Raw genomic sequence first — 26617 nt, 5'->3', positions numbered from 1 at the left:
GCTTTGCCGGAATCACGAAACATAAATCAGAAATTAATGAAATGCAGCTATCCCCCATGTTTTCATGAGACTTCCTGGAAGCCCCCGAGGGAGCTCAATGAAGAATCACTGCTCTATCTGGAGCTGTTACCAACTGGAGACTGGGAATAATGAAAGTTTAGACCCAGCCAAGGAAACAAAACACATCTATGTAGGTTTTTGACAGCTTTAGCTAAACATGCATTAATATTGTAATATATTCAAACAATGAAAAAAAATGAAAGGGTTGTTTTATTCCAGTCACAAAAGAAAAGCACTAACAAATCAAGTGGTGATGATATGCGAGAAACTTAGTTTGAAATAAATAAGTCCTTAATTCAAACCTTTGTTGCTAACCAAGTAGTTTTCATCACTCATTCAAAAAACTAGCAGACAATAAATTAAGTAATAATAAATAACACCATGTAAAGGTAAAACAAAAATAATAGCCAATCTCTCAAGTAACAATTAAGTTTCACAAAGCAGAACAAATCAGAATTCTGACAATGTTAAAATATACCTCCATCTTCCAAGCAGATTTTCAGACATTCAACAGACAGAAAATGGCAAACTTCTCCTTTCTTTTGAAATATTCAAATAGCTAATACCTAAAGGAGCTGCTTAAGAAAAATCAATGTTTTAACCACCCACTCTGATCGTATAGGTCATTGTGAGAGACTCAGATTCAGAATCCCAAAGTTTTATGTTCAACAAACCAATCCCTCCGCTCCACAGGGTGAGGCTCGTCAGAACTTGCAATCGGATACAAATTAACAGCAACAACACATTATTATCTGATTGCTAACAACTTAAGCGTAAAGACTGCAGAAGAGAGTGGGTTAAGTGTAGCCAGATGAGAAATTAGGACAAAGACTGAACTGACTTCCACACTGATGACTGTTCAGGCCCAAATAAATAAGGCTAATTGGTTTTAAAAACACCTGTCTTTAATTTTAATTACTTTTGGTTAGAAATGGTTTGTGCCGATATTCATCTGATATTCTAAGCACACACCCAAATTTTCACAAACTGAAAGTAATTTCTTTTCAGAAAATGTGTTTGTGTATTTTCTCCTATATTGGATAACATGTCATTTATTAATGTGTAAAGAATGCAACAGCCTATTTGTTCATTTATCCTCTGTAAGTTCCTAATGAAACTCCCGAACGCAAGTAGTACCTTGCAAAACTATTCATATTAACTGAACCTTGATTGTCACTTTGCAAACATAAACTTCAGTATATCTTAGTGGGGTTTTAGGTTATATATAATGTACATTATTGTATAAAGGAAGTAAATTTATATTTGCTTTTCAATTTATTTTTTTCTAAAACTAAAACCTGAAAATATTGTGTTGTGCATTTGTGTGCAGCACCTTTACTGTGATACCCCCAAATAAAATCCAACCAATAGCTTTCAGCAGTCACTTAAACAATAAATAGGGTCCACCTAGCACTTTAATTGAAGCTGTTCTATGAAGGCCTCAGAGATTTGTTAGAGTACATTAGTGAACAATCTACATCATGAAGACCAAGAAACAAAGCAGACTGGTCAGGAATAAAGCTGTGGAGGAGCAGGGTCAGCTTATAAAACTCTATCACAAGCATCATAAAAAAGCATCATCAAAAACCACTGTTCATCCAAAGATGGAATGAGTGTTATAAAACTGAAAAACAGAAAGAGGTCATTCATGTACAAGGAAAGCATTTATCAATAAAGCAGCCAAGAGACCCATGGTGACCCATGGTGGCAGTATCATGCCATTGAAATGCTTTTTGTTGGCAGGCACAAAGATTGTGAGGAAAAGGTGAGAGCTAAATACAGGACATCTTCAGCAATGCCACCATGTTGGGACCAGGGAAGCAATGGCAACTCCACTGCCTCCCTCATTTGTTTATAGCAGGTGGGAAGGCCTGAAAATTGAGATTGTAGTGTGACAAAATTTGAAGCAGTTCATAGAGCATATTTTTACAAGCCACCGCAACAAATCCTGAACATTAATGTAATCTGTCAGGATTATGTAGGGATCCACAAAATTATCTTCATGTAGTTTACCCCATTTGGCCACAAGCTCCAATCAAATAGCATTAGAGGCAATACATTTCTCAAGTGAAGTAAAATAACTTTACCTCCATAAGTAAACGTTGTATGATGTGTTAAGTGGAAACTTCCTCTGAGATGTGTCAAACATTACAAAAATATTTAACCCCAGCAGGCCCCCAGAGCTCCATTTGTTTTCCATGGGGTAAATGAACACACCGACTTGGATTAAAATCAGCTGTGATCCAACATAAATCTCAACATTCACTTTCACAAGAAAAAACGCTCCAAAATAAATAGAGCTATTGTGTGAATTCCAACACTGAGCAGCGTTCAGTGATGGAGTGGCGAGTAAGTAAACACATTATCAGTTCACTTCTGTCTGATATTGGATGATCATGACTACAGGCACCGGCTTTGTTAGCTGTCCTCCCTTCATCCCTTTAATCCCCAGAAACCATATTAACGTCTTTTGAAGATGAGTTACACTCCCTCCTGTTTTTTTTTTCCTTTCCTCTGTCTCCTTTTGACTTTCTACTCGTGAACTTGAAAGATCATTGTGGCAGCAGTGATGGGCTGCGCTGGGGGGGCTCCAGGGGGAGTCAGTGAGGCAGTGTGGATAGAGACGGATTGATTTCCTCCTCCAGGAGCTCCAGTTCAAAGCCAAGCAAGCAAGCAGACTTCAGAAGTGCAGCAGGACCTGACATGTCCCCCAGCCGGCTTGAGCTGCCTGTCTGCGGGCAGGACTTCCCCCGGGGGGCCCGGGGCCCGGGACAGTCAGGCGGCACCATGAAAACAATTATGTAGACAGAACAGAAAGCTGTGCAACCAGCTCAAATGCATAATCTTAAAAAAGTAAACAAAATAAATAATAATAAAAAAAAGAAACTAATAAAACAGTTACGACCTCATGTATACCAAAAAAAGAGATCATTAAAATCACTTTCTAACAAACCAAGAAACAAAGATAACATCTAGCTCTATATTTTAGGATCTTAAATCACAACCTTGTCACAAAGTCAATGAGGCCTATAAACTATACAACTAGTGATGTGAAAATTATTCTACCTCCTTGGGCTAAAACTTTTGTACCAACATGCACCCTCCACATACTTCAGAAGTGTTTAGGATGCTTGCTTCACACTTTTCAAAAGATTCACTGTGGATGATATTGTGCAAAGAAAAACACTGCAAATTAATTTCTGTATTGACTTCACAACAAAGGCTCTTCAAATTTTACTTCACGTTTACAAAACAGACAGACCCAGACCTGTAAGTAATTGAATAAATTGTCCTTTTGAGGATGTTGCTGATTTATCAGTGTTAATCAGTATTCTGACAGACTCCTATTAGTTTGCTCTAATGTATTTGTTTTCTATGAGGTCATTTTACACTAAAGCACATGTTTATCTGGCGTAAAAAAGTGTTGCTCAGGAATTTCCCCGAAGTCTGTAGCAATCTGTCCGTGCATTCCTCAGAGTGGAGTTCTTACCTGGAGCTGCGTGGCTTTCGGGGCACCGGCGTGGTTTCTCCTGCTGCTCTGCGCTATCAGCGGACCTGGTGATCGGTGTTTAATCTCCTGCGTGGCGTCGGGTGAGCATCGCCGACCGACTGGTTGTGTTCATAGAAGTTAAACTCCGTGCAGCGATAATGCAGCGTCTTAGCCTCCACTTTGGCGCATGTCGGCGTGTCTTCAAGCTCCTCCTTGGTGAGCAAAAAAGAGAAAAAAAACAGAGTTTGTGATTTGTTTTCTCCGCCCTGAAAGAGAAACCGATTAATGTGTGCCAGGTAGACTGTCAATTAGCATGGCGCGAGTTACGATTCGACTCTGCCATCTAGTGTTCGTTTGACTGAACTGGCTCTTCTTTTAAATTGGAAGGAATTACATTCAGGGAAATACATTTTGTATTGGATACAACAATCTATGAACAGCCAACTTCTTTAACAATGGTCTTTTGTGATTTACAGTCATTGTGGAGGGTGTCAGTTACTGCTGAAAATCTATAAAGTCACGCAGTCTTCTCCATGATGGTTTATGCCAAAATATTTCTGTTTTAAAAATCCCTTCTGTTGGGTTTATATAATGTTCTTTTTTCAGTTTTCTTAGCTGTAAGCCATAATCATCAAGATAACCAGAAATAAGCACTTGTAATGTGTCACTATGTTAGCATACATTTAAAATGTTATTTAATTATTGAAATGAATGGACTTATTTATCTAGCTAGCTTATATGAATTAAGAAAACAAAACAATTTAAAGACACGGGTGAGCAGACCATATTTATTCAGTTCTGTGATTCTCTGTCCATTCTTAAAGATGTAATGAAAATAGATTTTGTTATATATACAGCTACCAACCTCGTGGACAAATGATGTCTTTTAAAACGTGGTATTGATTCATCATCACATATTTCGCAGGCACAAATTTCAGTAGAAGCGTTTTCTTCTCGGAAGACCAGGAAAAGCTTCCTTCTGACAGCGTTAGTTTCATCTGTTGTAATTTAATAACAACTATGGTTCAGTTCAGTCTCAGCTGCTTTATTTTACTCCGACAGTAATACTGCATCCTGGGGTTATTACTGTTTATACACAGCAAAGCATGACAGGTGCCAAACAACACCCCAGCTGTGTGTCGCAGGATAAACAATAATCACAACATTTCTCATGCATTATCACCATTTAAGTGCTTTACGTGAATCGCCTTCCCATCCACTTAAAGACTCACCTTCAGATGATAAATGCCTTTGAAACAGAAGGCATCAATTAGTTTGAGTGAGTCTTTGATGCTGCCGACACGGTGCCTGGTGTTTGAATTGGAATAAAGCTTGGACTTTACTCTTCCTCCTCCTCCTCCTCATCCTTCACACCACTTCCTCTTTTCTCATCCACAGGAAGAATTAGATAAAAGGAGGGCTTTGAAAGCACTGGGAGTCCTGTAATTACTTACTCTTTCTCTTTGTGTGTGTCAGTCACCTTCTTTCCTATTGCTCTGACTTTTTTGTTTTTATTTTTTTTCTCTTCTCAAAAGATTCTCTTTTTTTTTTTTACTGACAATACCTCACTCTCAGTTTCAATCTTCTCTCCTCCAACTTTTCTCCATCTTTCTCTCTTCCCCGTTCTGTTGAGCCCTATTGAAGTCAATCCTAAGCTTCCTTACTATAAACGATAAGAGAAGCCAAAACAAGATGAAAAGAGAGGATGAGCAGAGGATGACACGAGAGATGAGTTCCTCTTAGGAATAGGGTGTCTGAAAGCTGGACAGAAACACACATTAACATGTAAACTTTAATAACGATTGAGTGATGGTATCGCAACACCAGTATTAGACTTTGTAAAAGAATGTGAACGAAGGAGTTTGTGGGGAGACCAAGTGATACAATTCACAAACAACAATGAAAGAGATACAATTAAAGACTTGTACCAGTTTTGATCCTGTTTACAGTTGGGCCACACTGATCCTTCACCATCCTCCAACATCCTGCCTTCTGCATTCCTCCAGCTGCACCTTTTTAGCACTGACCACCAGAGACACTATTGCACGCTGCCTTATGGAAGCATGCGTGGCTCTTGAGATATTTTTAAATTTTGTAATGTTACGATCACATACACTAAAATATTTTATGTAGATTTATGTGACAGGTCAATAAAAACTGCAACAAACAGTTGTGCAATGGAAGGAAAAGGGCTTAAAGTTTTACAACCCCTGGCAAAAAGTATGGACTCACCAGTCTTGGATGAGCACTCATTCAGACATTTCATGCTGTAAAACAAACTCAGATCAAAAACATGATACAATATTAAGGTCGTTCCAAAGTGCAACTTGTTGGCCTTCAGGAACACTCAAAGAAATGAAGAGAAAACATTGTGGAAGTCAGTGAATGATACTTTAATTGACCAAACACAGGGAAATAAATATGGAATCACTCAATTCTGAGGAAAAAAGTGTGGAATCACTCAAATTGGAGGTAGAAAAAAAGGACACACCCAGTCTATTTCCTTTCCCTAAATGGACACCTGCCCCAGATTAGATGTGCCCGTTAGTGTGCAGTTCAAAACACCTGCAGTCATGACACCTTGGAGGGCTGCTGGACGAAGTGGAGTGGTGAGAACCATGGCTCCAACAAGAGAAATGTCCCTTGAAACAAAAGAGAGGATTGTGAAACTTCTTGAGGAAGGTAACCCTTCACGCATGGTTGCTAAAGATGTGGGCTGTTCACAGTCAGCTGTATCCAAGATATGGACCAAATACAAACAGCATGGAATGGTTGTTAAAGCCAAGCGTACTGGTAGACCAAGAAAGACATCAAAGCGTCAAGACAAACAACTTAAGGCCATTTGTCTTGAAAACCGAAAAAGTACAACTAAACAGATGAAGCATAAATGGGAGGAAGTTGGAGTCAATGTATGTGACCGAACCGTAAGAAATCGCCTAAAGGAGATGGGATTTCAATACAGGAAAGCTAAACGAAAACCAGCATTGACACCTAAACATAAAAGAACGAGACTCCAATGGGCTAAGGAGAGGCAATCATGGACTGTGGATGACTGGATGAAAGTTGTCTTCAGTGATGAGTCAAGAATCTGCATTGGACAAGGTGATGATGCTGGAACTTTTGTTTGGTGCCGTTCCAGTGAGATTTATGAAGAGGCCTGCCTGAAGAAAACAACCAAATTTCCACAGTCCTTGATGATATGGGGCTGCATGTCAGGCAAAGGCACTGGGGAGATGACTGTGGTTAATTCTTCTATCAATGCACAAGTTTACATTGACATTTTGGACAGTGTTCTCATCCCTTCAATTGAACAGATGTTTGGTGATGATGACATAATTTTCCAAGATGACAATGCATCGTGCCATCGGGCAAAAACAGTGAAGGCATTCCTTGAAGAAAGACACATTCAGTCGATGTCATGGCCTGCAAATAGTCCAGATCTCAACCCAATTGAAAACCTGTGGTGGAGATTGAAAAAAATGGTCCACAAGAAGGGTCCAACCAGCAAAGCTGATCTGGCAACTGCTATCAAAGAGAGTTGGCACCAAATTGATGCAGAATACTGTTTGTCACTCATCAAGTCCATGCCTCACAGACTGAAAGCTGTTATAAAAGCCAAAGGTGGTGCAACTAAATACTAGTGATGTATTTTGAATGGTCTTTTGTTTATGCGTTTTTCATGATTCCATACTTTTTTCCTCAGAATTGAGTGATTCCATATTTATTTCCCTGTGTTTGGTCAATTAAAGTATCATTCACTGACTTCCACAATGTTTTCTCTTCATTTCTTTGAGTGTTCCTGACGGCCAACAAGTTGCACTTTGGAACGACCTTAATATTGTATCATGTTTTTGATCTGAGTTTGTTTTACAGCATGAAATGTCTGAATGAGTGCTCATCCAAGACTGGTGAGTCCATACTTTTTGCCAGGGGTTGTAAAAGGATTACACAAAAATTCTGAAAAGGTGTGGCATGGATTTGTATTCAGCCCTTTGAACCAAGACTTTTCAACTTCTGTTTCAATATACCACTGGTATGTTGCTTTGCTTTACATCTTGTTTGCCCATTTTTTCTTTGCAATATAGGCTTGCTACACATATTTTCAAGTGAAATTAGGTTTAAATTTTGGCTGGGTCATTCCAACGCATAGATATACTTTCACACTATTTTTGAATGTAATAGTTCTTTGTCAGATAATCAAAGCTTGGGGTATTGTTTTAAAACTTAATCATGCTTTTCTTGAGCTTCATAATTATGTTTGTTCACCAAGGTTCTCCTACAAACATGTAAAGAATTATATTTGATAATTAGATGACTTCTTAAGGCAGTTGGGTAAAGTGATTTTTCTTTTTTATTTATCACAATCATAGAGAAAAAATACAAATCTGTGTCAAATTTTCCCAGTTATCTCTGTAAATAATTTTGAAAACCCATGCTTCATGTTCTTGTCATGATCCGTAGGTGTTTGGGTTTTGATAATTTCCCTTTTGTTCTACAGGATTAATTTCTCCTAGATCTGTGTGGGTCTTTTCCCATTGGTTTGTAGATCTCTTTCAGACTTAGTTCAGCTCCCTTTGTGTTAATTAGTTTCTCTCCCTGAGATGCCCTGCTTTCCTTCTGCCACAACTCTTTGTCATTTTCCACCTCTGCCCAAGTATTTAGGCTCCTGGTTTTTAATTCATTGCTGCACTCATTCATTACTCTACTCATGGTTCATGCCATGTTCTCCTTGTTCCAATTTTCTAAGTTGCTGAGTTTTTTATTATTATTATTATTATTATTATTATTATTATTATTATTATTATTATTATTAAGGGAATTCGAGATTAGTTGTAACAATAGAGTTTATAATATTTAATTTAGATGTAAAAAGAATATAGTAATAACACTGTAGCCTGTTTTATAAATTGTAATAAAATATTCTCACACTTTGAATTTTAGTTATCCACCAGGATTTATACAGAACATCAAAGTTTTTCACAAGGAACATAGCAGCTGCTTTTGAATGGGTGCTGCAGTGGGGTCAACATTAACAAAATCCTGTGGTAAATGTGGTTCACCTGTTAATAAAACATATATATAGAATAAAAATAAAAACATATATAATTTTTATATTTGCCTGACACAACAAGATGTTTTCCTTGTGTCAGAAAACACAATAAGAAGAGCATCCTTCAGCCAGTCTTCCACAGACTCTCTGACCTTGTTATTACCCTCTTTAAGACCAGGCCACACAGAGACTGTCTGTGAGAATGCACACACACACGTACACCCCCACACCCCCACACACACACACACGTACAGCCGCTAACTACCCTTCAAAGTGGAAGCAAAAAAGTGGTTGCCATGGAAACTGTCGTGTCACCTAACCTACTTTTGCATGAACGAAAGACATTGGCGAATGAAAGAGAGGAGGTGTCTGGTGTTGGCACCTGAAAACAGAACCATCCCATCCCTGCCCGTTCGTAGTTATCACACACACACATGCATATTATATTAATTTGTTATGCATTTAATTTTTCCCAAACTCTTTGTAATGAGAATGATATGGGGTTATAAAACATTTGTATGCATAAAGACTAAGACAGACAGTCATAAAAAGTGTATTTTTAGGAAAAGAGAGCTATTACTTCATTTCTTATATGCATACATTTCTATTATTTTCCTTAGCATATTTCTTGGTGTTTGATATGTACTTTTTATTGGTATTATCTTTTGAACAAAAGCTTCTGTACAACTAAAGCTGTGTTGCTTTGCCTGAGAAAACTGACAAATAGCATTAGATATTCTTGCTAATTTTCTCTAACAAATATTTCCCAAAGGATAACTGCCATCTGACGAATAATGAGCAGTTGTACAAACAATGATACCATTTCAGTCCATTAAGCAACACAATTTGGAACAGAAGTTTTAAAACTCATGAGACTACAACTTTATTATCTTGCCAACAGTAGAGGACTATGTGCGGCACTCATTAATCACACTACAAGATGAAAGAAAACAAAATTAAACTGGAAACATTTTAGCACTTTGAGCAGCAAGAGTGATAATCATGCATTGTTTTGACTGGCAATGGCAAGTTTCAAGGAGTTCACCTGGAAACTGGTGGGTCGTTGGTTTGATTCCTGCTCTGTCTGCCTCTGCTGGGCAAGACTTTTCATTGACCTTGCCTGCTGGAGTTGTTCAGAAGGGCAGATGCCGCGATTTGACAGCCTTGTTTCTGTCAGTCTGAATTTTACTTAGCTGTGTCAGATTTTTTGGGGGAAAACCAGATTCCCTCCACTTTCTATTTATCCAGCGCTGTGTTGATTTATCATGATAAAATGTTTAAAAATTCTTTGTTAAAGAACATTATGTTCAGTGCATGTTCTGTACCATTAAATCATAATAAGTGCATTAACAACAGATGTTGGTCCAAACTCAACATGTGTGCCAGTTAAACAGTATGCATCGTTTTATAATCGCATTGCATCCTACGGGAATCCTTTTGCTTACCTTTGCTGAAATGGACTAAAGGGAATTTTCATCCAGTAATATTTTTTGTTGTCCACCTCTCATCATAGCTGCACTCTAATTCTGAATCACTGGCCGTGGAGAATTGTATTAGACAGATGAAACACTGTGAGTGCAAAGACATGAGGGGGAACGATAAAGAGAGCAAACAGAGGAGAACGATGCACACCGTAAGTTTGGGCCTGCTGCCAGAGCTCGTGGGTCGCTGCAGCGATGAGCGTTCGACAGCGAGCTCTCGCAACAGTAACTCACATGCTTTTAATGGTTGATTTGTTGTCATGTTGCTATGTTATGCAGCTAAAAAGAAATTTAAAAAAATCCTCCCCCAAAAATGACTGGTTTCTGCAGATAAAATCAGAGAGGTGCTCTTCTTCCAGGTGAGATGGAAAAGTTCAAGGAGTATTTAAGACCCCCCTGCCACCACTGGCTCTATTACTGTAATACATTTGTAAGTCCAGTCCCTGTATGGCTGTGCCTCAGCATTGCTGAGGCATAATTTAAGTTTAGAACTGAAATAAAGGTAAAATAAGTATCTGAAAATGTGCTGAGCATGTGTTAAGGTACCTCAATCACACTGAATTACAGACTTTGAGTAAGGTACTTGAAAACATTCTTTTCTTTAAGCCATTCAGAGATGGATGTTCTGGTAGGCTTGTGGATCATCATTTTGCTGCATAATCCAAGTTTGGTCTAGTTTTATGGCAATGTAACAATTTCCAGACTGATAGATACCATAGACTTTGTCATTTCTTGTTGAGATCTTTCAGCATTTTAATCTACTTCAATTTGTCAGGTAGGTTTTATTTAAGTGATGAGTCAGGCAATAATTAAGCCTAGGTGTGGTCAGCAAAACTTAACCATAGGAATGTGCAAATAACAAGTAATTCACGGTTTAATAAAGGGTGAATTACGTTATATTTTCACACTGGGACAAGTTGGTTTGGATAGCTAATGTTCCTTAAAAAAATGAAGTCATAATTTGAAAATCTGTTTTTTTCTTGTTTGTATCTTTTTTTAATACATTTGAGGATTTAAAACATTGACGTGTGACAACAGAGAAAAAGATAAGAAATCTGTGAGGGTAAAAACACCTTTTAACCATAATGTAATAGTAAAAAGTGTCATTATAGCATCAATCAACAAAACTTTAAAAACACTTGGCTTTAGTGTAGACAGTCGCCTCTTCTGTATACACAAGCTCCAATGCGTAATCAACAGACAAGCTCCCTTCTCACTGTATGACTAAAGCAGTCCACCCTCGGATTTTCACTGTGGGTGGTAAATAGCGGGCCCACCCCTCAACCAGGAAGGCGTCTTTATAAGTCTCTTTCTCTCTGTCTCACATACACACACACATACATGCACCCCTACACACGCAGACATTTGCCCTGATTAGTCCCTACCCCTCCTAAATATGGGAGCATTGCAAGTCTGAACAGGTGGACGAGCAAAGCAGGGATATAGTCATGACTGTAAGCCAACCAACACACACACTGTCTTCTTCCCAACACATTAGAGTGCATTACTTCAACTTAATATCACTCTCATCATCTGCCAACAATACTCTCTTAATTTTAGTAGTAACACAATTATATTGTGAAATGTAGAGCTTTACCTTATTGAGACTTATGAATTGGCAGAGATTTCCTTTTTAGTATGTCTAGTATTTATGGTAAACGTCCCCTGAAATTTTCAAGCGTCACCATTTAAATTGGGTTTGTCGGGGCGTGCTGTGGTGGCGCAGGGGGTTAGCACGCCCCACGTTTGGAGGCCTTAGTCCTTGACGCGGACGTCGCAGGTTCGACTCCCGGTCCCGACGACCTTTGCCGCATGTCTTCCCCCCTCTCCTCACCCTCTTTCCTGTCTGCCTACTGTGGAAAAAATACGAGCCGCAAAAACTTTTCGGAGAAAAAAATATATTAAAAAAAAAATGGGTTTGTCATGCTTGTTATCTTTCATTGTGTTTATTGAGAGGAACTTTTTTTTTCTTTTTTGGATTATTGTGACCCCATAATGTCAACACATGTACATGAATGCCTTAAGGTATGGCTTATAAAAAATAAATAAAAACACTGAAGGATAAAATGAGACAACAAGGGAGAAAACAATAGTTTCATTTAGTATATTTCAACAATAGTACCCTCCACAATAAATACCAACCATCATATTAAAGTGTTGAAAAGCCTTAAAATATTTTATTTTTGTGCAGATTTTGGGACCTCAAACATGCCAATCTTTGGTGTAGCTCAGACATGTTTTACCTGTCTTACTATTTATTATTCGCTTGATAATCCTTTCTACAGATATGGGGTTGTTTAGGATAATTGTTATATCCTATAACTATTAATTGTTATATCCTATAACTATTTTCTGACTTCAACATACGACAGCTTTTTTGTGTAGTTTTTTGTTGTCTTTCTCATTTCAAGGAGTAGCTAAAAGAAAGTGCCCTCTGTAAGTGTCATCTCATGTAGCCCAGAAAAAAAAGGATGGTTAAAGTTAGCTCAGTAAGGTACCTTCATAGGATTTGTTAGGGGTGCTAACACATGTAACATCAGAACTTTTGTTAAAAGAAAAAAGGTAGTTTAAACTGACCTCCACACAGAAATGCTAAATATTATTCAACTTTAATAAGGGATTAATCTTTTTAACACTTTTAACACATCTTTATCAGGGATGCCAATGTTTTATTGACACTTGTGTTCAATGTTTTGCTCTGTTCACGGCATTTAATAATCCTTAAACAGGCTTGCAGTCCATGAATGGAGATTAAGTTCTTGTTCTGATCATGTTTTTTTTCTATAGTTACAGTGTTTAATTTGAAATGGCAATTCAAACTAGGAGGATATTGCTATTATGAAAGAATAGAAATGGTGTGTTTGGTTATTTTTTCCATCCATCCCCTTTTCATATGTTGATTCTGAAGACTGAGGAAATATTCACGATACTTTCACTGTGTAGTCTTGTAATTCCATCTCAAAATGGCATAAAAGGGCCTTTAAATGAAAAAAAAATTGAAGAAACTGCTTAGGGACCATGGGACATGCCCGCCAGGTGGCGCAACAAACCACTCTTTTCGTCGAAGTCGTCAGTTGGTTTTGGTTACTAAGGTAATCAAAAGGATGTCTTCTGTCACACAGCAAAAAGGAAGAAGGCTTAAACCATAATTGAAACTAAATCCTTTTATGTTACTTATGTTAATACACATGGTGCATCTAGCTCGGTGCTGTTTAATGGAGACAAAACCAAACTGGACAAAAACTGCACATTTTATTTACATTTTACAGCAAATATCTGAAGACTGCATGTGTTATGGTCAGATTGCGACTGTGAGCAGGTGAGACTGGTGTGACACCAAACTCGTCTTTTTGGACAGTTTGTGCGCAAAAACATCAATTGGCGTTAATTACTGATGGGCCGTGCAGCTGCCCGCCGCATGCATGCGAGTGATGGTTTTAGGGCTTTCTGCCTCGGGTGCATGAGCGCGCACGCCGCAATTGTTGATGGGCGCGCGGAAAATGATGATGAGAGCGTGACCTCACCGCTTTCTGCACAGCTGCTGGAGAGAAGAGGAGGAGGAGGCAGTGAGAAACAGAAACACGCTGAGAGAAACAGACGGAGACCCAGAAGAGCGGAGAGCACTCAAAACACAGCAGGAGCTGCGTATTGGCAAAAAAAGGGGGCTGGACAACATCGAAGTGCGTCCGTGGGCACCTTCCACACCACCCGGGTTCACCTCCCAGAATGTTCTGTTTTCCCCAGAAAAAGTCCCTGCGGTGCATCCACGCACACTGAAGCCCAGATGCTCACCCTCTCCGCCGACATGGACGACTCTTCGTCGCTACTGGATCTGCTGGAGTGCTCGGTGTGCCTGGAGCGCCTGGACACCACGGCCAAGGTGCTGCCGTGCCAGCACACCTTCTGCCGCCGTTGCCTGGAGAACATCGTCAGCTCCAGGAACGAACTCCGCTGCCCGGAGTGCCGCATCCTGGTGGACTGCGGGGTGGACGACCTGCCGGCCAACATCCTTCTGGTTCGCCTCCTGGACGGGATCAAGCAGCGGCCGCAGCGAGGGAGCGCAGGAGGAGGAGGAGGTGGCCGGCAGTCTCTAGCCGGAGGTTCGCTGCAGGGGTACGCTGCCGGGATATCCGCCTCCCCTCCGGGAACTGCAATTAGAGAGCTGCCCGTGGCCACCAGGAGCTCCCCTGTCAAGGTTGGTCACTTTCCGTTCATGCACGAAATCTGCTGGTTTGACTAAAGCAAGATATCTTGTACTTTTAATCCTATGCACAACATAAAACACGAAACCCAACTTCATGGACTTCATACTGTAGCAGCAGAATTCGGTTGAACAAACTTTTTGAACAAGCAAATCCGTCACTGTTATAAGCAGCAACTGCTGCAGAGTGTCTCTCAAGTAGGATGTCTTCATTCAAAGTCCAGATCTAAATTCATTTGGGAATTATTGACAAACTTTGAAGATTGCTGTTCACAGATTCCTTACATCCAATCTTTTTGAGATTAAGCTATTTTACAAAGAATGGTACAAAATGTCAGTGTTTCAAATGCAAAGCTGGCAAAGACATAACCCAAAATACCTGCAGCTGTAATTGCATAAATGAATTGACTTGTGAAGGAAATGACTGGAAATGACACATTAAAAAAAAAATTAAAAAAAAAAATATATATATATATATATATACAGTATATAAATGCATGTATCATTTTTCTTCCACTTCGCATTATAACATTATTTTGCTTGGGTTACTGAACTAACCTGAAAATGAGAATAAGACTATTCTGTAAGGACCGACCAAAAAGGTCAGTGTCATTGTGAGGTTTCATTTCCCACACTCAGACAGAGTGGAGTGGGAGTCATGTTTACTTCCTGTGCAGTGCAGCCAGCGCATTGTCTTGTGGCTGTGGCGTATTGGAAAATGTGGCATGTTGAAGAATGTGGCTGCAATGTGGCAATGAGACAGCACAATGTGATGCGAGCGGCATTGAGCTGCAAAAATGTTAATTGCTATTTTATCTTTAAGGACAAGTCAGATTCTTGTGACGAGGTAGAAATACTTCTGGTCATTGATTGTATTTGTCAGTGACAATAATGGCCTCTGATACAAATCTAAAATGAGCAGAAGATGATAAATTTCTCTCTCCAACAGTGGAAGCTTTGCAAAGTGTAAATAGCGATTCACTGATCAATTGGACTGTCCAATTTGCCCCATCATTGATGATCATCAGGTCAATCCAGAAAATTCTGACTTTTTTAGTACCAAAAAGTCCCTTAAATTTCAGACTGTGAATGCAATAGTGGTTATTTGGTTATTTTCTGTTTTTTTATTTTTTTTATTTCAGTAGAAATATCTTAAAAGCCAAAAGCTATGCAATATATATTTTGAAGCATATGTTAGGTTAATGTTGGATTACTGGCTGTGCCAAAGAACTTGTATAACATGTTTTTTTTCTTTATCTTTTTTGTGTTGAAAAAAATGAACCAGTGAAAACCTAAGTTGGCATGAAAATTTGATTTAAAGAAAACTGGGAGCCCAGAAAAAACCTGATCTGTGCACATTTGGTTGTTTCTGGAACAACAACAAAAACATCATTAGATAAATAGCATTCTAGAAAACTCACTAGGTTTTTGTTGTGATCCAGTGAGTGGGAAGTGAACTGTTTGCCAAGTAAAGGCATTGTCTCTAGCTTTCTTACCTCTGACTCCTGCTCTGCAGCAGTCTTATCAGGCATCCAGTCATTGACTGAAGCAGTGTAGTGTTTTAGTGTGATGAGGTGCAGCAGGAAGAGTCATTCATTCATCACAGTGAACAAAAATCCAAAAAGAATTTTAGTTTTGCTCGTAAAAGAAAAATGAAAACTGAAAAACAATATTTGATAAGGTTTTAGTTGTTGATGCACGCTTCTTTTGCGTTTCAAGCACATTGGATATACAGTGAAATGTTATTAAATAAATTACAGCAAATGTAATCATAAGTCAGCTGTTTTTCTGTGATTTTCGGAACCTGTAATACAGGGTATCCAAGCTTAAAGCTTTTACCTTTATACCAGCTCCTCATGATTGGTTATGTTTACTTAGCCAGTTAAAGTCACATGATGATCAACTTTGCAGATTTCTTCTAATTGCCCTGCTAATTGCTAAATTTCTTCACATGTTTATGTCCAACCTCACTTTCTTGTGTGATCAATTATTTGCTTCTGTGTCAATATATACTTTTCACGCTGAAAACTTGACAGCAGTAAAAAGGTTAATAAAATAGTGTGTAAATGTTACAATGTATTTGAGACTTGAGCTGTTGTAAGATGGTAGACGTAAAGTTAGCTGGTAGCTTCAGCATCTGGTATTGTTGGATCTGGGTTTATATTAGGAAGATAATATGGGAGTTATTTACTATATGTAAGATAATAGCTTTTAACATAACCCCACTTCAACAACTGTAAACTATCCTGATCATACATGTAACAAAATCTAGTTAATGTTCTTACTTTAGGGCCTCTTTGGGAAGTACTCTAGTGTGAACTTAGATTTTATTGCCTCACTCACAAGTGTACACACATGCCTTTAACCCAGTAACCCCTCTGCCTGTAGTCTATTTTCCCAAGTCTCCTCCAGACACTCTCAGGACCAAAGCTTCATGATAAAAGTGTAAATTATTTCCCCCTTAAGTGTGGAGTGTGTGTGCCCATGCATTCTGGTTTGTAGATTCCTTTAAAGAACAGGGATCTTTTTATAGGTGTTAACTTTGCTGTTGTGTGAAACACTCATCTAATATGGCTGCGTATACAGACATAGTTTGTGAAGGAATCAGACAGGTGAAAAACAGAGCATTCTGAATCAAGTATGAATGTTTATAGATGAGAATGGATGTGTTGCCATGGAAAGGGAAGCAGGGGAAAGGCATGCTGAGTCAGCAGCGTGAGCAGCAATTCCTCCAGCTGTGCTCTTTTACCCTCTACTGCAGACACTGTGCTTTGACCAGTTAAAGTCTATCAAAGCAGCTAAAATAAAAATACCAATTTTACATGGTTGATTTTAAATTTAATCTAGTCTTTTTATTGACAGTTAGTAAATTCCCTTATATATATATGTCATTTGTGCTTTGCTAAGTCAAGTTTGTAGTCTTACTTGACCATTATTACTAATTCTCTTATTGACATTGCGTGTGAGCATTTCTCTCATTTCGATGTGAATGGGTCAATGAACAAAGTTCTAATATATTGCATTTATGGTCTACAGTCCAGATGATATATTTAACTTTTTATACAGTCAGATGCTTGTCCCCCTGAGAGGATGGAGTGTATGAGGTATGTGAGTGAAAAAGGACCTGAACACACCAACCCTACAAGTGTAAGGCAGGAGGCAAAAACATTCAAAGTGCATCCAGTGTAAGCGGGATCCTGTTTTTTCATTCCACTTTCAAGGCTCCTGTGTGTAGCGGGGGTCACAGAGCAGTACTATACAAAAAGCAATCACAGAAGCTACTAATGCAGCTCAGAAAATCAACTTTGAGCTAAATGAGATAGATATCAGAGCAGATCTACTGGACAGTCAAGGTTCTGACCAAGAGTTATACACTTCTGATTAACTCAGGTTTGGCTTTCTTTCTAGGGTATCTTGTAGCAAAGATCAAAAGGTTAAGTGAGTGGCATTGCCTGCATAGTTACCTGAATAAATATTTACTGTTGCCCTACAAATGCATTCATGCATACAGTATATTCCCATTTTGTCAGGTTACAAACACAAACCTGAATGTGTTCTATTGAGAGTGTATTAACTACCAATACACAGTGCTGCATAATTGTGAACCTTTGTCCATACTAATTTGCAAACTTACTTAAGCTCAGTGTGCCTGAATGGAGTAGCAATTTTCTAATATGGCCAAACATTCTCAATTTATTTAGAATGAATATGATCTTTGACTGAGCCGTTCTAACACATGAACAGGATTTGATCTAAATCAGTCTATTGTAACTCTGACTGTATGTTTAGGGTCGTTGTAAACATCTACAAGTTTTCCCCTGGCCTGTGCAGTGTGTTTCCTGTTTTTGTTCAATAATGTTATCCAGCAAACTTCTCAGGCAGGGCGATGAAACAAAATGTGCCATAAGGTCGGTGTGTTGCAATGACAATATGTCTTGGAATAAAAATACACAAATTCATATTGCACTTTATTGCATTGATCTAACAATAGGGGATTCAGAAAATAAAAGGTTTAATTGGAAAAAAAGTTTAATCTTACTAATAAAGACAAACAAAATCTTTAACCAATTTTGGCATGCAGAGAAAAAAATGCATTGTACTTATGAAGTTAATTAACATTTATCATTTTTTATACAGTTATTTGCAATATTTATACGGTGCACACTTTCAAAGATTGTGATGATGGTAGATTTGCAATATATCATTCAGCCATACTGTCAGACCTTCACAGAACACCTGTATTTAATCTGGTAGTTAATACTGACACTGCATGTTTTTAAGAATTATGAAGTACTTTTTTTGATGATCTATCATATAGAATCTCACTAAAGTACATTAAAGTTTGTAGATGAAGTGAGAGAGTGTGAAAAATTTCAGGAATTATGGATACTTTTTCAAAGTGTATGGCGGCAACATCATCCGCTTGTCTTTTCCAAAAAAAGACTTTGTTCAGTTCTATTCAGCACAAGGTATTTTGTCAATCACAGTATTCCTAGGGGCAACACTTAGTTTTTGTTAACAGATGGGGCTTTATTTTATTCTGATGCCAGCAGTTCATTGTTTTTATTTCTGACAGCCTGGGGGTGTGTTTGTTTGTGTCTTAGCTGTCAAGCCTGAAAACCTGTTACTGGATTTTAGTAAAATTTGATTAGGTATTAACCCACAATCTTGTGATGAAGTTATTTTAGGTGGAGCATGTTTCAGCATTTTGTCTGCCTTTTTTCCTATATCACTGTGTCCTCTCTGTCTACTGCTCACATGGTTTCTGTCGGCAAACTGTGAAATATTTAGCACTGACATAACACATTTCAAGACCAGTAACTTCAACAGAGGTGGATACTTTCAAAGCGCTTTCCGGTTTGTGGATTTGTTTGGAGAAATGCTGTCATTGGCTGGCCTCTGATGAATGGAAAAAAATACTGTGCAGTGTATTTATAGAATCAGTGTACACTGTCATGATCTAACTTTTTCCCTGTACTGGGATGTGGTAGAGTTTATTTTTGAACAATGTGTTAAAATTCTTCTTATCCCACAGTGCTACTAGCAAAATGAGCAGACAATAATAAAGCTTGGTTTTTACTTGCAGATTGTTCTTTACTTTGCAAGTATTTGGCCTTGTGAAGTCTGTTGAGTGAGAGGTCTAAGGTTTACATAATACATCTTTTATACCAATATGAGTATAACAGATCCCTGTTGGACAGAGACTCTTGGAGTTTTTTAAATAAATATTTCAGTAAATAAAGTTTTCAAGTACTACGATGTTGGCAGGTAATTTTAAACAGACATGCTGCAAGAGCTTTTGCTTGTCATGATTTTGGGAGAAAAGGAAATACAATTTTTTTCTCAGAAATCAAAACGTAAATTTTTAATTTGGAAGGGGAATACAGGAAAAATGAACTGAACATACTGTCATGACCTGAGTGGAGAAACCCAAAGTTTCTCATCAAATCCAACTTCAAACTTCAAAATGGTTGTTGCATGTTTAAAGCCTAATGACAGATGTATATTATGCAAAATTCTTAGATTCAACAATTTTGCATTGAAAGAAATTTTTCACTTTGTTTCACAGTGTTAAACATTTTATAAGTATAGCAGCTAATGTGATCAAACATTTAGAAGACAGACCACATCCAGACCACCTTAATGTGTCTTTTCTACAGTGACAGCAAAAATCTGTATTTTTAGATCTCTTCACTGGCATCAGCAAGTAGAAATTTGCAAATCTTCCATCTTAAATATACTGAGAAACTGAGACTATGTCAGCCCTAGTGTCAGTATCAGTGAGGATGATAAAGGAATTGATTCCTGAGACGTAAACACACTTTTGTCAACCAATCAATGTCAGAGACAAAGTATTATTGTGAAGCGTTCCACCTGTTTTTCTGTTCATTTTGCAATGCAGCAGTTTGTCACAGAGATCCCAACCCTTCCCCTTGATCTTCTCCCATACCTGTATTTACCTGAGGTTGACATGGCAACGCCTGAGGTAGCCACAGCAGCAATGACGCCACCTGCTTTCATCTCCAGAGTGAGACATGGCTTTGCACTGTCATTCCCAGCGATTAGGCGGGGGTTGTAAAGTGGACATAGTCTGCTTCAGATCCCTGTAATAATCCTTTGAACCTAGTGTATTGTAGTTCAGACACAAAACAGAAGAAGACACAAAGCCTAACCTCAACTTGTGATTAACTATATCCTCATGAGCATAAGTTGTTTTCATTAAATATCAACATCCTCAACACAATCTGCGCTACTACAAACATTATTCTCCTTCTTTATCGACATAGACACAGATTCTCATTTGAAATCTGCTTGCACATTCATTCACCTTGATTAGTGTCACAGTCTGTAGATCTCTCCAGTAAAGAACTCAATATTTTTCTTGTCACCACCTTTGCACTATTTGCTCACTTTATGAATATTTCACACGTTGGACTCAAACCCAAATAAATAGACACACACAATTATTTTGTCTTTTTACTCATTTGTTTTGCTGTGTGTGTTTACACTCCAACACAGATGGTTATAAATGAGCACATACTTTCGTAAACCCATGCTCTTCACTTACTTTACATATCCTCTTTCTCTTTCCAAGTGCAGGAATGTTTTTAATTTTAGTATGACCACATAATGATCTCCTCCAACACACATCTTCCCCAGTCACTTTCAGTCACACACATGATTATGTGTTTGCTGCCATTTAAAAATTGTGTTTTGTGCCGCTTGGGACATCGATGTTGTTTTCTTTTATGTGCGTCTGTAAAATCTGTAAGTGTTGGTGTTCTAGTAAAAATTCCTTCGTACATTTGTTTCTCAGTCCTGTGCTTTTGTGTTTTGAATGTTTCAGCATGAAGCTGCTCAGGAACAATATTTAGCTTCTGCTTTATGAAAAAAAAGATACAAGAACAACTAGTTTAGAGACATTTCCTTTAAAAGAATGGAGTCAATTTCCTATGTAAATGTTGTTATAAAGCTTTGTACTGCCAATACAGATTGTTGTCAATTCCAGTATGTCGGTTTTAAAACTTTTTCTTTCTTTCTGGACTGTTCTTAACATCTTACCTCAGAGATTAGTATGTTCATTGCATTTAGCATGGTTAGCATATCTAGTATTATTAAGCATTTGCCTTGTTGTGTGTTTCATAGAGAATGTAGACTCTTGCTTTAACTGTAAGATTTCCAAAAGGTTTCCAACATTTTAATATATCAAGATGTTCCATAAGAGACTGAGGTTGAGCTTTACAAAAAATAAAGCTGAGCATCTCTGCTGTCATACATGCAGCCTTTGTTGGACGTCAGTCAATATGCCCTATTAAAAATGTTGCCTAAATTTCTCCAAGTGGGCAAAAATCCACAACCTGTGGAAGATTGCTCTGAAAAAGTGGGGTTCAGAATGACCAAAAGCACCAAATGTACAAAAAGGCAAAGAAACAAAATGACCAGAACCAAAATACAGGGTGAAGTTCTTTGTTGGGGCAGCCTGATGACAGTGTAGGAATCAGTTTACTTTCATGCCTTATTTTCTTTGTCTGACTCAATTTCTAACAACCTAATTGATCTAAAAATAGGTAACATAGGAATCTTCTTCCTTCTGTAACAACCTCAGTATAGGATCGTAATTAGAGTGATCTGTTATGGCTTAGTTGTAGTACATTCACTGAGTAGAAAAAGATAAAATTTTCTGTCCAGTTACCTCATCACTGGTCAGGGCAACTCAGGTTGAAAAACAGATGATATTAACCTGTGATACTGCTGCAATTAACCTCCATAAAGAAAACCACTATGAAATGATTTTAGTAAAATTTAAGACTGATTAGACCAGGGTTTGACAAAATTATAGCCCTCAGGGGCTGGTGTCCTGCAACTTTTAGATGTGTCTGTCGTTTTGCGGCATGAGGTTTGTTCAGTTTGTTTGCGTCTAATCCTGCATCCATCACCTAACTAATGTAGGCATGAAACTGGACAGAGGTGGATTAGATAGGCGGCAGGGCGGTGGATAAAGACAGCTCTGTTGGCAAGAAGAAGGTGTAATGATTTTGTGTGTCTAGTCTTGGGGGTTGGTGTACAATAGGTGTTAAAATCTAAACAAGCTTTCAAGCTTGACTGCTATTCCCACGGGTGTGCCCAGTTGCACAAATACATACATGACCACACACAAACACATTAGGTTAGGGGTTAACAACCCCCCAGCCTTCACTCCCGATCTTTTGGTTACTGTGGAGATAGAGGTGAGAAGTCACTGGTCAGTAGTTGAACCAATATTTGACAGACAAAATGTGTCATGATTAGAGATACAACAAACAGATTTTTACTGGCAGATTTTAAGGTCTGATTTTGTCATTTTTGTATTGTTAAAAGGCTATGAAACTGATCTTATAGCCTTTCTTATAATTTAATATTTTGCATACATTGAAACAAAAAAATGTGCAGGTCCTCTGATAGAGGTCATAGTTTAGGTGTTTACCATTAATTAGAATGGGCAGTACACCGGTGAATCCTATGCTTGGTATTCAATTTCATTATTTAGGTAATAGATGCAGCTGCTTTACCATAACAAACCATCCAATGATTCCCTCTACGCTTTGCTTTTGAGCAAATCTCAAGACCTCATGAAAGCTGGAGGTCTGTAGATATTTACTGTATAAAGCTGGTGACCGCAGCACATTGTTGGCCTTATGATCTGCTAACACCCCTCTGAGATTTTATATGGGTTCCCAATTTGAGACTGAGCTACTTTCATTCCCCATTGCTTCCACTTTGTTATAATACCACTAACATTGCACAGATGGCATCTAATCATGGTACTAACTGGACCTCTAAGAGCATCCCATTATTTCATTAATGTTTTTGGAGGCAGCCTTTATGCTAAGGCGCTGAACTTTATATTCTGGTGTCCATGTAAGTAAATATAACTCCTGAATTTAAGAGATTAGATGGGTGACCCAAGACCTTTGGGTGTGCCAATGAAAAAACATAGTCACGTACATGACAGGAGAAAGCTTTTGTTGTGAGTCTTATTGTGCATTGCATAATCAATTACAGCACTAGGTACGATTTTGTCTTGGTGACATATGGTCAAAAAGTACAAATTAAATGACTTTTGGAATACAAAGCTGTTAACCATAAGGGCAAAGTTCCTCCTACTGCCATTGGAAGCTGTCACACTGTAAAGTTAGCCCAGTTGGTCTGAAAACAGTCTGGTACAACATGGAAAAGGTGTTACGAGACATCCTTTGTGACCACAGTATTTTTTCCATCCTGTAAAGGCTCTTGTAACTCCTAAAGCACCATGCAGTAAAATGTGTGCATGACAACAGATGAAGTTCCACTAGTGCAGCACTCGAAGAAGTGGAACGGTTCTCTCGGGAGAGAGGTGTCGCAGAAACTCAAGGTGTTTCTCCAGGTGTCACACAGCGCAGCGGCGTGTGCGCGTGCGTGTTTATGCAGTCGTACCTCTCCCTGGTAATGTATTTCAATTCCTTTCTCTCATATAGAAGAAGTGTCTCTTCCACCTCCTCCTCATCTTTCTGTGGAGATGTTGAAATGCGCCCACTTTAGATTTGGCAGGAGACAGACTCTTGGCTAGAGCTGAGTAGAGATATCACTGTGCGCACACACACACACACGCCCCCCCACACACATATGAAGAAAATTACAACATGGCAACAAACACAGGTCTTCTGTTTCATAAACCTGCTTTTCACACTCATAAATCTAAACTTCAGTTCATGAAGTTTTGCTTTTATAAGCACTTGTGCAATCAATTATTGCTCCTTTTTTAAATATAAACATATTGTTGTAAAAAAGTGAAGTGATGAAAATTATTGAATAAATCATGTAATTATTCACAAAGTGTATCAGTCAAGTGTGTTGCAAGATTAGTCCTGTTCGAGACTAGGAAATCGTTTTAGTTTTTATTCAGCGAATAAATGGTGATATTCTTCTCAAATGTTTACTTCATTCATAAAAATTACCTGGAGCTTGCGTACAAACATCTGCAGTTATTTTAAGACACTGTTCCACAGTGTTTTCTGTCTGCAGCACAGCTGTGATTGGTTTCCCTCCTTTCTGACATTTCTGTATGTTTTTGTGTATGCATAAATGTTACACGTGCATATTTTCACTGGCATATATATACGTGCATATGTAGTGTTTGGTGGTTTAGTGGTCGTATGTCTGTGCACAAAAGAGGATGTGTATAAATGCTTGTGTGCAAGACTGTGTGAATTTCCCTGACTTTTAGAACCATGAATCCATGTGGCTAAAATCATAAAAACATAAATTTCCGGAGAAGGAAAGGATGAAAGCACGCTTGTTTTTATGTGGTGAATTTTTTGGCTTCAGCTTTGCTATGGGTGTGTGTTTCTGTGTTAGAGGGATCTGGCAGTTTTCTCCCTTCGGGATACGGATTATGTAAGCAGAGAGAAGTGAGGTCAAACACCATCCTCCCTATGGCTGCGCTCTGTTTGGACTGGGAACAATGGGAGCAAGGGTATGAACAAACTCCTCTGCTCCTTAAATAAAAAAAAATAAAAAACTTACACTCTCCAGAGACTCTCGGCTGACTGCTGTTTTTCCAGATAGTAGAGAGGCCTCTGTTTTTTCTCAGCCCCATAGATCTGACATTTAACTTGCTTATTAAGCATCACTTTATTAAACAGAGATAGAGGAAGAAGTAAAGAGAAAGAAGATTCGACTTCCTGGACCAGAAATAAAATATGATTTAAAAAAATATATTTCAGTAATTCCATACTGACACACTTTTATATTGTTTAGATTAATTGCAGAGATCCCAAATGTTTTTATCTGTGAATTTTGATGATTCTGACTTGAAGCTAATGAAAACCCAATATCCAGTTTGTCAAAATAAGATTTTTAACACAGAAATGCTGGCCTATTTAAAAGTCCATGACCTCTAAGTACATGCACTTGATACGTGGAATGGTGTGGAGTACCTGTGGCATTGCTGAGGTAGTTTGGAAAGGAAGACTAATGAAAAGGATTTTTCAAAGAGAATTCTTGTACTATGTTCATGTTATGGCCTGCATAATCACTGCTAGGTTGACTGTTGTCCATCAGTGACAGTGTCCACAGGGAATATAAACCAAGAGAGGTCAGTGGTGTACCCAAACATATTAAGGGAAAGTTGAGTTGAATGAAGAAATGTGGTAGAAAAAGATGCACAAGCTACTGGGACATGTGTGGCTTTGAAAAGATGGCCAAGCCCATTCATAACAGTGTGGATTGTGTTTTTTAGTTGGGTTTTAATTTATTTAATTCTAAATTTTATTTTGGTTTGTAATTTATTGAACTCCACCAGTATTATTTTTATTTATCACTAATTTCTTTTCTTTTTTTAAAAAACATCTTAATGGTTCTTTAATTAGTAGTATATAACTGAGTAGTTTTGAAACTGTAGCTTGCAATTAAGCTTATACTGGAGAACAACATTAAATATTCTCCAAATAAGAATAAAAAAGCATTTATTAATACATAACATTTAAGTATTTGGCCCATATTATAACAGTTTTAATGGTCTTCTGTCTTTGGAGACAGTTTTGCATAATTTTCTGCCAAGTGTCCATGAGTTTCTAATTTTATCAAGGTAAAGAAAAAATCTGTAAGTTCTCAATGGGCAGCTCTGAAAAATAGTACTGGGTGAGGGCAAGGTGTATTTATCTGGCTCTTACTGTGACTCATTCATCAAGTCCACCTGCTGGAAACACTTAAGTTATTATGTGTGGGCATTATGAACAGCACAACTGAACACTGGCTGTGGTCCTGCGGCTGATTTTTTATTGGTGCTGGTCTTAAAAAAAAAGAACATTTATAATATCGCTCTTGGCTGGAGGTGACTCAGACTTCATCATGTTGAATGCTGGCTTCTATTTTGTGCTTTTGTATTATAACTGATCAGCCCCCACAACCTGATATTGGATAAGTGGAGGACAGTGGTTATATGGATTAATTGAGTGGAGGATTAGAAAAAGGTGACATCAGTTTGGATGCTAATTTTATTCCTGACCTGATGCAGTGGTGAGAAATGCAAAACGTTGCATTATATGGGGAGTTGGAAACGGTTATGCGGTTTATGTTCATGCTGCCCATATGTCAATATAACAGGGTTGAAGTTGTTGTTCACCAGAACGTTTTTAGAAGACAGAGCCAACTCCCATGCCACAAATACCCCAGGGGTATTTGGTAGCATTACCTTTGAACTGACTTGGGTCAAAAGTGTTGGATATCCTCCCATAAGCTTCTTACAATTGTTTGCTGGAGTTCCAGCCCATTCCTCCTGATAGAACTAATGTAACTGAATAAATTTTTTAATCTGG

The 26617-nt window shown here is 38.2% G+C and overlaps 2 protein-coding genes across 4 annotated transcripts in view; one reads left to right on the top strand and one right to left on the bottom strand.

The window, feature by feature from the left end:
* edar (ectodysplasin A receptor) overlaps nt 1-3804 on the bottom strand; it is a 45235-nt gene extending 41431 nt beyond the window's left edge. Inside the window, exon 1 of one of the 2 annotated variants that reach the window (XM_032568465.1) lies at nt 3551-3804. The gene's annotated coding sequence lies outside the window, so the exon portion shown is untranslated. The remainder of the gene's footprint in view (nt 1-3550) is intronic. The other variant, XM_032568464.1, reaches the window with a different exon arrangement.
* An 8720-nt stretch (nt 3805-12524) lies between these two features.
* Nucleotides 12525-26617, top strand: part of LOC116723075 (E3 ubiquitin-protein ligase SH3RF3) — a 109146-nt gene continuing 95053 nt past the window's right edge. Inside the window, exon 1 of one of the 2 annotated variants that reach the window (XM_032567631.1) lies at nt 12525-14276. In XM_032567631.1, the coding sequence (XP_032423522.1) occupies nt 13476-14276 (801 nt within the window). In that variant the 5' untranslated portion in view covers nt 12525-13475. The remainder of the gene's footprint in view (nt 14277-26617) is intronic. The other variant, XM_032567630.1, reaches the window with a different exon arrangement.

This window comes from Xiphophorus hellerii, chromosome 7, assembly GCF_003331165.1.
Source record: "Xiphophorus hellerii strain 12219 chromosome 7, Xiphophorus_hellerii-4.1, whole genome shotgun sequence".
Classification (NCBI taxonomy): domain Eukaryota; kingdom Metazoa; phylum Chordata; class Actinopteri; order Cyprinodontiformes; family Poeciliidae; genus Xiphophorus; species Xiphophorus hellerii.
The sequence above is the reverse complement of the archived record's forward strand: the minus strand, read 5'-3'. Positions and strand labels throughout refer to the sequence as shown.